Below are 14,187 nucleotides of genomic sequence, written 5' to 3'. Positions count from 1 at the left end.
AAGATGTATTTGCCTTACTGTGGAATTGATACTCTTTGTCCTGGTTTCAGTTAGAATGGAATTAATTTTCTTCCTAGTAGCTGTGATCTAGTGCTAATGACTCCTCCTGTCCTCTTTCAGTATCCACAATGGAGTAATTGCTGTGTTCCAGCGTAAGGGTCTCCCGGACCATGAACTTTACAACCTCAATGAAGGAGTCAGGTAAGAGATTTGGCTCTCCAGGAGGTGTTATTAGCTGGCATGCACAGTACAGTTTGCTAGCACATGCACTTGAAACCTTCTACAGCAATATATTTTCTGGGGGGGGTGGGGGAGGTGGGAGTTTGGGGAGTCCCAGTAGTGATTTCAACCAGTACAGTCAGTTGTGGCTTGGTGAATAGATGTTGCTGCTGTGTCGACACCTTGCTCAGTAACCCATCAGAGATGGGTTCCTTCTTCTACAGAAGAGTGATTGGATTATGGGGAGGGTGGATTATTTCAGCATCTTTCTTGATGTGCTGGGTTGAAACTAGAGAAATGAAAAACTGGACCCTGTCCTGAACCTGTAGTAATGCAGCTCTATCCCACTACAATTATGCTTTCCTTTACACTGGTGCTAAGCCTCTCTCGGAGCTGCTTCCCTTGCATGCATGGAGGATGTAAAGCTTCCCAGCACTCATTATGACAGGGCGAGGAAAGACATCATGTCTGGTAGTCCCTTACGTCTAGGTTCTCCATGCAGACTGAATATGCTCTAGATGTTATAAAGCTGTCTTGTTAGCACAATGTCCTGAGTAATGCAGTTTAAGGTTTCTATTTCTTTCTCATGCTGTACTGATACTGTTTGCAACAGACTAAATACAGACCAGTGAGGTATATAACAGAATTTTTTAAAAGAAAAATAAAGGTGAAAATCGTATCATTTGAGTCACTTGAGTTTTAGTTACAAAGACAAGTTTACCAAGATGTAAGTGCTGTAAATCCACATATCAGGTTACTATTACTTGTTGTAGTATTGATTATTACTTACTGTACCCTGTGTCACTGACGGGGCCAGGTAACAGAGCTCCTTTTAGAAACTTGTCCCAATGCTTTCAAGAATAGACGATGGAAAACAAACCACATTTATGAAAGACAGACAGCTTATTGTATTCCCTGGCTGTCTCCAGATAAATCCTCAGCAATTCCCCTTCCCTTAATACTTATTCCTGCTCTGTCTGGGCACCAGAGCGTGACAACATCCACAGAATGTCCAGAAAATGCTGGTCCAGTCTGTTTGCATTAATTGTGGGAATGTCTTCAGAGAAGTCTAGACAAATTACATTTGGCCAGTGATCTCTCTCTTTATCCCTCTCTGTCTTTTTGAAATTAAAATGAACTTACTCTCCAGTTATTTCTAATATCTCTGGGGATGACATACAAAGAATAGCTTTTTCAGGATGGCTGTCAGTTAAAATGATTGATGTATCATGCTGAGTTAGTTATTGGAGTAATGGTTGATCATTATTACTGTAAGTGCAGTTAGGATTCTCTAGCTTTATCTGAATGACAAAGAATGGTAGTTCTGGGCTGAGATTTCCTGGACAAATGCACTTGCCTCAGGATGGTTGTTTGCTGGAGAGGGACAGAAAAGAAAATTATATGCTGATGTGACAGAGAGAAATATAATCATGTATGGACCAATAAACAGAAGTTAGATAGATGTTTGGTGAATTGTGTCCAGATTTTGCTTTCATTCACCTGGGTGTAAACTCTGCACAATGATGATGCTTGCTAATATAGCTGCACTGAATTTATTGCAACATCTGAGGCAGCAGAACAGGGAAGCTACCTACAGACTGTTTTTTTTGTTGTTGTTGTTTTTTCCCCCAATTTTTGATGGGTTTTGCTGCCTCATGATAGGCCCATTTCTTCTTGTTGGTGTAAAAGTAATGCTTCTGTATTGTCATTTCCACTGATCATTTGGTTTTACTTTGCTTTGGAGTGAATAATGCCTGGTGACTCACACCTGAGCAGATGGACAAAATACTGTAAAATCTAGACCAAGCTGCTGTCATAAATAAGGCATCAGCAGCATAACTCACGGTGTGAGCGAGCACGTGGTGGAATGCAGTGTGGCTTTGGACGCTGGTTCTCATTGCTGTGTCCTTGCAATTTGTTATTTGTTCCTGTGAGCACAGCAAAGCCTGGCCCATGGGGGTTTCAGGTCCAGGAAATGTATAAATCTGCCCTTATGGTTTGGGAGGGAAGAGCAGTAGAAGGGGTGACTCAAAGGAACCCCAGACTAGAGGTTGTTCCCTCCTACCTCCTGCTTGGCCTGAACATCCTTCTAAGTAATTGCCAAAATCCGTCCTTCCTCTCAGTGACGACTTGGACTTTTTGTGAAGCTTCACAGAATCACAGAATTGAAGGGGTTGGAAGGGACCTCAAAAGATCATCGGGTCCAACCCCCCTGCCAAAGAAGGTTCCTCAGAGCAGGCTGCCCAGGTAGGTGTCCAGACGGGCCTTGGATATTTCCAGAGAAGGAGACTCCACAACCTCTCTGGGCAGCCTGTTCCAGTGCTCCGTCACCCTCACCATGAAGAAGTTCTTCCTCATGTTGGTGCAGAACTTTCTATGCTCTATCTTGTGACCATCACTCCTTGTCCTGTTCCTGCAAACCACTGAAAAGAGGTTGGCCAAATCCCTCAGTCTCCCACACCTCAGGTATTTATACACATTGATGAGATCCCCTCTCAGTCCTCTTTTCTCCAGGATGAACAGACCCAGGTCTCTCAGCCTTTCCTCATAGGGAAGATGCTCCAGGCCCTGTATCAGCTTTGTGGCCCTCTGCTGGACTCTTTCCAAGAGATCCCTGTCTTTTTTGTACCGGGGAGCCCAGAAATGGACACAGTACTCCAGGTGAGGCCTGACCAGGGCAGAGTGGAGGGGGAGAATCACCTCCCTTGACCTGCTGGCCACGCTCCTTTTAATGAACGCCAGGATCCCATTAGCCCTCTGGGCCACGAGGGCACACTGCTGGCTCATGGTCAACCTGTTGTCCACCAGGACCCCCAGGTCCTTCTAGACTTCTCAGTGTGCAATTCATTCATACAAAAAAAAAAAAAAAAAGAGAGAGAACCGCAAATGGGCTAAGAGGGCAAAAAGCTCAGTCTCTAGAGGAAAGCATAGCAGTGGTATTTTTTCAGCCTGTTTGTACACACGTCGAGCTATGGCCTCCTTCCAAAAGCTGCACTCCTGCTATATGCTTCATTTTACGGCTGACCACAGTCATTAACTTTGTGGGGCCTCCTGACTACTTGCAACTAAAGTCCTTTCTCCTGTCATAAATTCAGCTCAAGCCATAACTAAGAAATTACTGATTTCACACATACCAAAAATATCTGGTTACTACTATTGATATTTCATTCAGAATACTTTATTTGGGTTAGTATTATTATTTAATGCAAAAATATCTGATTCATAAATATGATGTTAGAACTGGGACTTTGCCTTAAGATTGTTCTAGATGTACACTCCCTACAAGTACAGAAATAAAAAGGAACAAATAGCCATTACTTCCAGTAAGCAGAATTTGCATACGGAAGTGTTCAGGTAAATGGCTAGTATCAATAACCTTTTTTGACATTTACAGAATGGTAAAAGAAGTTACTTTGTTTTAGCACTTTAATTAGAGCAGACCTGGATATACGTTCGTAATTAAACCTTGGATGTCCAAGTTGACTCACAAGCAAAATGTTAATATTTGAGCGATTACTTTACACCTGTGATGTTTGTACACCTTCATTTTGCTTCAGAAATGCCACATACATTCAACAACTGTATGGCACACACATGGGCAAACATACTCACATATGGCGTTCTCCTCTGAATATGCATCTAGAGGCTTTGTATGCTGATTATTTATGCACTGGTCATTTAAGAAAATGTCAGTGGATGCAAATCTGTACCATTTACTTCTGCTTTACCATTTATTTCACTCATATACACCAATGCCTTTTGACACCATTCTTGTGTACTTGCTCTGGTATTAGGAAGTGGCTTTGAATATGGAGTTACATACAGCTCAGGAGCCCTGTTACCAGAAGAATCGGCATGTGATTTCAGTCTCTTTCAGGAGCAGGTGAGGGGTCTGGAGAACAAGTCTTATGAGGAGTGGCTGAGGGAGCTGGGGTGGTTAGAAGAGGAGGCTCAGGGGCGACCTTAATTGCTCTCTAGAGGTACCTTAAAGGAGGCTGTAGCGAGGTGGGGGCTGGTCTATTCTCCCACGTTCCTTGGTGACAGGACGAGGGGAAATGGGCTAAAGTTGCGACAGGGGAGGTTTAGGTTGGATATTAGGAAAAACTTCTTTACCGAAAGGGTTGTTGGGCATTGGAATGGGCTGCCCAGAGAAGTGGTTGAGTCACCATCCCTGGCTGTCTTTAAAAGATGTTTAGGTGTAGAACTTAGTGATATGGTTTAGTGGAGGACTGGTTAGTGCTAGGTCAGAGGTTGGACTAGTTGATCTTGGAGGTCTCTTCCAACCTAGATGATTCCATGATTCTGTGAAATAACTGTAATACCTGAGTAACTCTGCTAAAGCTAACAAAGATACTCCATACTCCACATACCAGAAAAAACACTGTGGAAAATGCAGTCTCATCAGTGTATGTCCTGTACGTTACTTCTTGTGAATCCTTACTAGGTAATTTAATAGGGAATTGATTCAAAGGTTAAATAATAAAAATCTCTATGAATATACATCCTGCTTAGTACTTCCTTTAGTATATGTGTGTGAATATATATTGGGGATGATTGTGTTTATTCCTTTTCTATTTCATGCATCATCTGATTTCAAAGTATTTATTTACACCACTTGTAAGTCAAGGAAGAAAAAGAAGGTAAGGGAAACAGAGGAAGCAGGATGTTCTGTATTAAGGCTAATACATATTTATAGTTGCCTTTTTTCTTTCTGAGTTTCAGGATACTGGTTTGATGCAAACAAAACACATTTTACTGGCATTTCCTCTTTTGTAGCAAGAGTTAGAGCCCAGTAAAATCACATCTGTCCTTTTGCTTCATAATCTAATAGCTATTAAAGTTAAAATCAGGTAGTATATTCTGTGTTAGACTTTCCATTCTGATTAACATTTCAAGAGCTAATTTCAAAACAAACCGAAGCAGCAGCAACAGGAAGATACAAAAAAAAAAAAAAAAAAAAAAAGACAAGAGCTATTTTAGTGTATTTTATATACATTTTTACTGTCATAGTAATTTATGAAGTCATTAAATAGGCAATAAAGACCTAATATCAATGATATACAAGTGTCATAAGGCTGCAAAATGACTGTCAGCAAAACCAGATGTATTTAAAATCAGATTCTATTTGATCAGAGATCTTTTTTAGGTTTAATCAGATTTTTACCTGGATTCCAAAAAAAAAAAAAAAAAAAAAGCAAGCAATGTTTTGGATTCAGTTTTGTTGTGGAACTCTTCTAAATGACTATGGTACATCAGTGCTCTGATGTGGCCCGAGGGCCTCACTGTTTCACTAGAAATTAATTAAGCAGCATGAAGCATCTGTATTATTAGGGATTCAAAGAGCAAGATGCATTAATTGTGCTGTAAGTCCTTCTTCCACCCTGCAAACAGAGATGTTAATGTATCTATGCTGCTGCTTGGTGTGATTCAGTATTCAGTCCAGTGTATGTAATTAAATACAAGCTGGTTGTTTGGTTCATTCAGAGCTGACAAATGGAAATGTGGTGGGATTTTGTTTTATCAGAGGGCTAGTTATCAGATAAGTAGAACATCATTTTGTATTTCCTGCCCTAAATGCCAGAATTGTCAGTAGAACCTCAGACAGAAAATGAAGATATTTGCAAATCAGCTTTGAAGACTATGAAGAATCCAGGACTAGACTTCAAACAGCTGCTAGCTTAAGGAGAGGGCAGAAAATTAAGCAAAACCTGTCAGCATGAAATACCTGTTTTTGCTGTGTGTGTTTGTTGTGTTTTTGTTTTGTTTTGTTTTGTTTTGTTTTTTTAACAGCACAAAGAGGTATCTGGGAATAAATTGTCTCTAGCATAGAAAAATTCAAAATCGCGACTTTAGTTACTTTAACCAAAAAGTAGTTAAAGCAAGATGTTCCATGTTCAAAGCAAGAAAAAACTTCAATCGCTTGTAATGCAGAAGAAAAATCACATGACTTCAACAGTAAATTATTATTTTGAATAAGAATGGCATGATTTGGCTATAGCATCATATTTTTCTCATTGAAGTAAGGACATGAATCCTTACTCTAATGTTTTAAGACTTGAACAATTTTTGTGGAGGGGAGTTAAACCCTGCCAAGGGATTGTCAAGGGGTATAGTTGACGATGAATTCTCAGGACACTGCAAGGGTTGTCCTCTCCCATATGTTGTAACTGCATGCTGTTATATGTCATATGTCATACGTGTTATATGTCATATAGTCATTACGTGTCTAGCCATATAATGGCCCTCCAATGAAAGACCTATGGCTAAAGCCTTGAGCTGGCTTTGATAATATTTGTGTGTCGACTGTTTGTCTCAATCAGGTTTGTAGCTGAAGAGGGTTTTGATGCTTATGAGCTTCTGAACTTTCCTTCTGTTTATTTTCTATTTCATTTATGCCTAGAGCGTTTCCACAGGGTGCTATGAGATCTTTGTGGACATGTTCTTAAGGATAAATAAATACGGTATTGTATTTTGGCCCCCTAAGATTGACCTGCTCTTCCTTTCCCTGAACTTTGAGAAGATTTCAAGAGGCTGTGTTGAATCCTGTGGTGTTACAAACATCAAACTCCAACTCCTGCAGATCTTTTTGTGGAGCATAGGGATATTCTGGAATTTTTAAACCAGATGTGTATTTGCTTACTAGTTAAAATACTTTATTTAATTAGTTATTTGTTTGTTAAAGACATTACCCAAAAGGATGGATGATAACAAGCTACTAAATAGTAATTTGTATAACTACACAAGTGATCAAAATGAGTTCTTTAGCTGAAGCAGGTCTTTAGATATTAAGAAGAATTTTACCTCATTTCTTATGGTACCTGAGGTGATCACAATAGGACAGGTTTCCATAAAATGTCAAGGCCAGATTGACAAGAGTTGAGAAAGTCCAGTTGGAGCAAGATTTTTATATGGTCTGAGCTCTCATTTTTCCATTTAAATAGTGACCTCAGTGCAAAGTACTTAACATCTAGCATGTGATATGTGAGACTTAAACAATACACAGCTCTTAAGCAGTGTAGTAATTTTTCTTTGGATACAAGCCTTGGGTTTATGGGTCTGGATGAATGCAGTCTCTGAATTTGAGGAATGTTCATGGAAATTTTTTTTGGATGTGAGTTTGAATTGTTCTGTGAAATGAGTTTGTAGGTCTTAGTGTAGAGGCATCGTGAAATGCAGAGCTGAACTATTGAATTTATACCTGCTTTTTCACTGAAACCACACAAAACTTCATCTTTTGTGGGTCCTGACTTGTAAGATCATGGCCTCTTTCAATGAAAACAGGCCAAGTTTCATGCCTGAAAGAAAACCCACAGTATAAACCCGTCTAAGGTTTCTCCCTAAACGTTTTGTCACGGCTCTTTTTTGAGAGTTACACAGAACAGAGATGATTTGGCTATGAACACACCTCAGCCAAATCATGTGCTTGTTTGTTGGCTCAGCCACACTGATAGACACAGAGTGCCAAGACTTCTCCCACATTTGCAGACACTAGTCAAACCCTGGCACAGAAGGAGAACAGCTCGAGCATTTTTAAAAGAGTTAGATGGAAGATCAAATGCATCCTCTTTGTCAAATCTCTGTTTCTTTTCATATGTATTCATGCAATGAACCATGTAAAAGCACAGCAGGTGTTTTTCACCACATAGAAATGCTGGTTGAGAGTCTTAGTATTGTTGGCCCCACTTTATTTTTAGTTAGACATTATTGACAGGCTGTGTGCTCATATGAAAATATTTTGCTACTAGTAATTTCCCCTTTTAGCACAGCTATTACAATTTGTTGATTACAGAGATCCTTTTCTTATTCTTTTTGATACAGGCAATTATTGAAAACAGAACTGGGATCCTTTTTCACTGAATATTTACAGGTAGGCATGCGTTTTCTTTCATTTAAAATCAGAATATATTTTTAAGTGTTACTGAGCAAAATCTTCAACTCTAAATGCTGATCTGGAGCCCCTTGAAACCATTCAGAGATTTTCATGAATACTCTATGTTCTGTCATTTATGGGCTAATGAGATTTGGATTTTATATACATGTAGTTGGATAGTGAAACCCTAGCTTATGAAATAGACTTGTGTAGTCAGTGTATTTTTGTATGACTTTGCTGTCTTCCAGTGGACATCAGACATTCACTTATCACTTAAAGTTCCCGAGTAAACCAGTTAATTTCATTGTAGTATGGTTCCTAGGAAAGACATGTAGTTACAAGTACACACTGTCTGTTGAGGCAGTATTCTTCTCTAAGACAGTACAGGCTTTGTGGGTCACCATTTGAAGTCTGAGAAGTATTTTGCACTGCGCAGAGTAGGTGCTGCATCCTGAAAACAGTATGTGATTACAGCATCTTTTGAAAAGTGTCCCAAGTGATTTAAGCAAGTTGGACATGGCAGGATAAGTCCTTCAGTGATTGATCATTAAAATGAAACCTCTTCTACTGTCAAAAGTTAAGAAAGAACAAAATGTGAAATATGATAGCTAGAGGGAAGTATAGAATTGAGTAAAGGTGGTCTATTTTTATTTTCAGAATCAGCTGCTCACAAAAGGCATGGTGATCCTAAGGGACAAGATCCGGTTTTATGAAGGTAACTTGGATTTTAGTATGGCTGTCTATGTCTGTCACAGGAGTTTTAGCAAATGTATTTTGAAGGCAGCGCAATTTTTCCTGCAAACTTCCCTTGACTGTGGATTAACTGGTATCAGTTCATTTTGTTCTGTCGTGCCTTGGTGTTCCTATTTGCTTTCATTAGGGAGAAGTGATTGACTAGAGCAGTAAAGGAATAAATACCTTTAAATTTGTAAATCACAATGAAAGTTGTTTTTTTAAGTACCAAATTGAAAAATTAGATGCAGAGAAGTCCAATCCCTTGTTCTTCTGGTTTTACTAGCTTGAAAATCAAAAATAGTATAACTGATGTTTGAGATTAAAGCTGAGAAGAAATACTGAAATGTAAGACCACTAAGTGGCTTACAAATATAGGAATGTGTTTACCAAATACAAAATTTCAGCAAGCTGTGAAGTTTTGTTTTGTTTCTTTTTGGTTAGGTGGTTGGTTTTGTTTGTTTGGTTGGTTGATATTTTGTCATTTTGAACTTGGTGTATCACTTCATGATTTGATTTCTCTTTAAAATATGGTCAAGAAATACTGGTGAGATGAGGATTAAATTGATCAGTTGAACACATGGAAAAAACATGGAAATGTCAACACAATAAAACTCCAAGTTACGGGAAGTTAGCTGTAGTTTATGAATCTGTTTCATGGATGTGAGTTTCCAGGGCTGGAATCTGGATTTCCAGGCAGCAACACTATAGAGTCCATCCTGTAGATGGTGGCCCCATGTCTCCCAAAATCCCTGCCACAAAGCTGGGAGCCTGGAAGTTATGGGAGCTCCCATTCTGAGCAGGTCTCCTCTCCTGGGTCTGCAGCAGCAGGGGTCGTGCACTCAAATGTCAGGTTGTGCTATATCTAATGGTTTGGGTTTCCCTATCCATTTGGTGTTTTTGGGGAGAGCAAGATAATTTCAGGACACACTATAGCGTGTTTTTGTTCTGCAGGAAGTTTTGACAAGTTTAGCTTTTATTATGAAACAATCAATTATGTTTTATTCTTATATTTCCTTAAGAAGTTTCAATTAACTTTCAGAAGCACTGTGAAAAGTCCTATGTGCATTTGCATGTCATAGAAAACTGACAATATTATGCTTCATTTAAATGAGCACTGAGAGTAGCATAGCTTCCTTGAATACAGCAAATAAGTAAGTGTAGGGATCTTTGCCTGACAGTAAAACAAGCAGAATCTTGAAAGGACAGGGAAGTCACATTCCTTGGTGTGAAAGATGCTAATCGTCAACACACTGCAGGAATTCTTCCATAATCCACAGTTAAAAGCCTGCTTGGCAAAAGACAGTTAACTGCAGCCTTTCTGAGCTGCTGCACAGAAATCCATCACTTTACAGAACAAACTGCCCACAAGATGAAAGGAATGTGCTACACCAAGGGCATGTTTATCACAATAGGATATTTTCATTTGATACAATTCTAGGAGCAAAATTTGAAAAGGGATGCAAGTCTAAATCTTCAGCACCCACATTTGGAACCAAATTTTTAAGGGCTTAGTTTTCATTCAGCCTTAGCTTAAAGACAACTAATTTGTTTTACTATTTTTTAAAATCTGCTCTTAAGGAGTAGTTGGAGTTCTCCTTTGTGACAAGGTTTTCTTTCTTTAAAATATTTACAGTATATGGAAGTTATTATGCAGTGGTTTTTGTTATTATTACCACTGCTACAACTGCTAGGAAAAAGACAAATTCATTGAAAATGAGAACAACCTTTTCAGTCTTGTGCATGAGCGTGGTGTAGGACAGAGAGAATCCCTTTCTGATGCTGCAGAAATGAAGGCCTTGGGAGGGTTCACAAGCCGGCAGCTGCAGTATAGCATGGCAATCCAGATTTGTCACTGGAAGAACTTAAAGTCATCAACCCAGGAATAATTCAGGAGTTGCAGATGGCCAGAGCTGGTGCTGTTTGTCATGCACTTTAAAATGCAGTAAGATGAAGTAACCGATAATAAAGATTGGCACTTGGCTAACTTTTAGTGTAGATGTTTTGATGCAAACTTTGGGATGTGTGCACAATTCTGGGCAGGATGTTGCATGGCTGAAGCCTTAACTAATGCTATAAGTATTAATGGTATCTGATTCTGACACCGATTATTGATGGATTGCTATCAAATTTGCTTCTTGATAAGTCATACTATCTTACATGTATGACTGTGAGGTATTCAGATACTTTTCTCCTTAATTCTTGCTGGTGGACATACAACTGTCCCCATTTCACAGAAGAGGGGCACAGGGATACTAAAGAACTTGCCAAATTGGGGGCAGGCCACTTGGGGGGAACACAGATTTGAATTCAGTGTTCAACTGTTGAGCCAGACTTCCTCTCCCATAGCTCTCAACTCCTGCTTTTGCCTCAGTGTTTTGTAAAATTTTCTGTGAGAAACTCAGTGTCCAGCCTGGTTGTGCAAACTAGCTGGAGCTTCTCTGATCTCTACTGTGGAGTCTTCCACATAGCTGCAGCTGCAAAGGGATTGGAGAAGGCTGCAGGGAACTCACTTCATGGCAGGTTTTGACTACATCCTTTGAAAGCTATAGGAAAAAGGAGAGCCTGCCAGTGCCACTTTCTCTTTTCCATAGGTCTTGGATACAATTGTTTATGTAAGTGGAGATACAGGGAAGCCAAGGGATTAATCTCGAGGTGGTGCTTTGTAGAGGCATCTCCACAGAGGGAGGCTTGCTTTGCTGCCTTGTGGCTTGGAGGGCAGAGGGGGACGTGGTGGGGGAGATTTTTCTGCAAGAATGCTTCCACATTGAATCTGCTGTGTCCTCCTTCTACTGCTGTTCCCCGCAATCTTGTCCAGTAGGTACTACTGCAAGAAGAGGAGATGGTAACCTGATATATTCTTAATTCCTCACAGGGTTTTTCTGAGTAAGCTTTAACCTCAAAGTCTCTGAGTTTACTGAGAACATTAGGTTTGTCATCTGAAAAGACACGAATACTGAATGATTTGATACGCTGAGAGGAATACTAATTCCATGCTACTGAAAGTATCTGGTAAAGGATTCATATGTGTGTAGAACTCGCAGATTCATATCATTTCCTGTGCTTTTTAAGCCTTTGTAGTTAGACGATTACAACCAAAACAGTTCACTAGTTTGTTTCGTGTTTTTGCAGGGCAGAAACTACTGGATACCTTAGCTGAAACCTGGGATTTTTTCTTCAGTGATGTCCTGCCCATGCTTCAGGCTATTTTCTATCCTGTGCAGGTGAAAAATTGCTCTGTTACTATAGAATCTTGAAAAACTGGAAAAAGCAACCTTACTGGTTCATCAACAGATTGATACAATCCTTAACTCTATGTCTCCTTGGGCCAACCTCCCATTACAGCTGTTCTGTATAGTCATGCAAATAAGTTATTTAGGCAAACAAGGGTTTGAAGTGTTTGAGTGAAAAAGATGAAGGGGAACTTTGAAAACAAGAGCAGAGTGCAGGGAAGATGGTTGATCCTTATGCCAGCTCACACTAGAAGTCCAAAAATGTTATGAAAAATAAAGTGAAATATGCGCACAGTGAAGTAAGTGGAGCTGTGTTGACTTCTATGTACATATTTCCTCCTCAGCCATATGAATATCTGTGAAGTATCTTCATTTTTGTGGAGTTGTATTTCTGAGGTCAAGTTCTGTACTACTCAAAGTAGACACCAGTAGTTGGTAGAATTAGACCAGTTGACATGAGCACAGAATTTGATTCCAATAGTTTTAAATCCACAATAGGTACTTGATCCGATTTGGATGAAGGCTCAAACTTCTAACTTGATGGTCACAAAACTGTTGTTTATCACTAAAGTCCCAAGGAAATCTGTCCCAGATAGGTGTAAGTGACCTCCAGGAGTTGCTCCTAGATGCCTATAGATTTCAGTGGAATTTTGGTGCCTAAACATTTGGAGAAGCGTCGAAAACTTTCTCCCATTTATCCAAGTGGACTTTATGCGTAAAATAATTGTCCAAATGTTATTGATAATAGCATTGATATCTATAGTTAATTGCAGGCATCAAATATGAATTCAGTGGAAAAGCTCTAACTTCCCCTGAATTTTGATTCTGAAAGAGAAGAGCTCTGAAAACATACAGGGCTAGATCACCCATTGACTTATGTGTGGCCAGTAGAAAGTTTAAAATGGTAAAAGGAAGGCTGTATTAAAAACCTATTGTAACATCATGTGAGATTAAGTGCCACATAATCTAAATTCAAAGTGTTTAGGAACCTAGGGATAGAGGTAAGCTTTCAACATGATTTTCAAAAGTGCTTAACTAAATTAGAACTCACTTAGATGTTTTTGAAAATTGCACCAAGTGCCTCTTTCCACTGTTGTATTCATGAGACACTTCAAAGTAATTTAGCAATGCGAGTCTCCTCATTTTTCAAGTGGAAATAATTGCTAGTATTTTCAAAGGAGCATTAAGGGGGTAATAGCCCCAAATCTCAGGTAATTTCTGATAGATCTAAGTGTCTGATGTTCTAAGGTTACTTCCAAAAACCCGGCTGGTGCTTATGTGCTCTTGGAAAATCTATTCATTAGCAATTTAAGCAGATCTGGGGGATGCCGTTACTTTGGTATAAGTAATTATACAAAGTGAAAAGGAGTAAGCATGGGGAGGGATCAGGTGTCTTTATTTCCAAACTAAGATAAGTCAGTATTAGTTGAATACTAGACTTTTCAGAAGTGTTGTTTGACTGGCAGCACTCAGAACTGCAAGAAAGAATATGTGTGTACAGACACATATATCTGACAAAAAAGGCCTGATCCCAGCAATTGGAGGAGTTTTACAATTTCTCATCAGGCATAAGGCAAGTGCTGTTAATCTCTGCAGGCAGAGCTAGCATCACATTCTTCAGAAGAGATTTTTTTAAAATGAGGTACGATTCTTGTACAGCAAAAAGTTGTTTTTGAAAATTCAGTATGAAACTTCAGCTCTGCTCTTCTCTTATATCAAAGTCTCTCAAGCTGTACAGAACAGTGGGATACACAGGTGGGTTGAGTCAGGTTTCACACCATAATTTGAGGAGAGTACCCAGCCAGTGCTCAAAACCTTGGGGAAATAATGAAAATTCAACTCTGCTTTTTAAACTTTTTTTTTTTTTTTTAACATACTATATATTTCCTTGCTGTAAGAATAAAAAATACTGTTATATATCTTGCATTCAGGTAAGATTTCTGCCTGCCCTTCCCCCCCCCCCCATCTCTCATCATCTTCATGCACAGTTGTACTCATTCATAGTCTGCAGCATTCAGAACTGCTAAACCAAATTCACTGTGCGGAACAATGGGCTATTCTGTGTCCTTTGTTCTATTTTCTCAGCTTTTCACTTATGTTTACCATTGCTGTAATCCCTCACAAGTGAAGGAA

At 39.3% G+C, this 14,187-nt stretch overlaps 1 protein-coding gene across 5 annotated transcripts in view; it reads left to right on the top strand.

The window, feature by feature from the left end:
* Window positions 1-14,187, top strand: part of PRR5 (proline rich 5) — an 86,447-nt gene that overhangs the window by 45,718 nt on the left and 26,542 nt on the right. For all 5 annotated transcript variants that reach the window (XM_032189016.1, XM_032189008.1, XM_032188999.1 and 2 more), the window contains 4 exons: window positions 121-201; window positions 8,038-8,086; window positions 8,747-8,804; window positions 11,954-12,045. In XM_032189016.1, coding sequence (XP_032044907.1) covers window positions 121-201; window positions 8,038-8,086; window positions 8,747-8,804; window positions 11,954-12,045 — 280 coding nt within the window. The remainder of the gene's footprint in view (window positions 1-120; window positions 202-8,037; window positions 8,087-8,746; window positions 8,805-11,953; window positions 12,046-14,187) is intronic.

This window comes from Aythya fuligula, chromosome 1, assembly GCF_009819795.1.
Source record: "Aythya fuligula isolate bAytFul2 chromosome 1, bAytFul2.pri, whole genome shotgun sequence".
Taxonomy (NCBI): Eukaryota; Metazoa; Chordata; class Aves; order Anseriformes; family Anatidae; genus Aythya; species Aythya fuligula.
The sequence above is the reverse complement of the archived record's forward strand: the minus strand, read 5'-3'. Positions and strand labels throughout refer to the sequence as shown.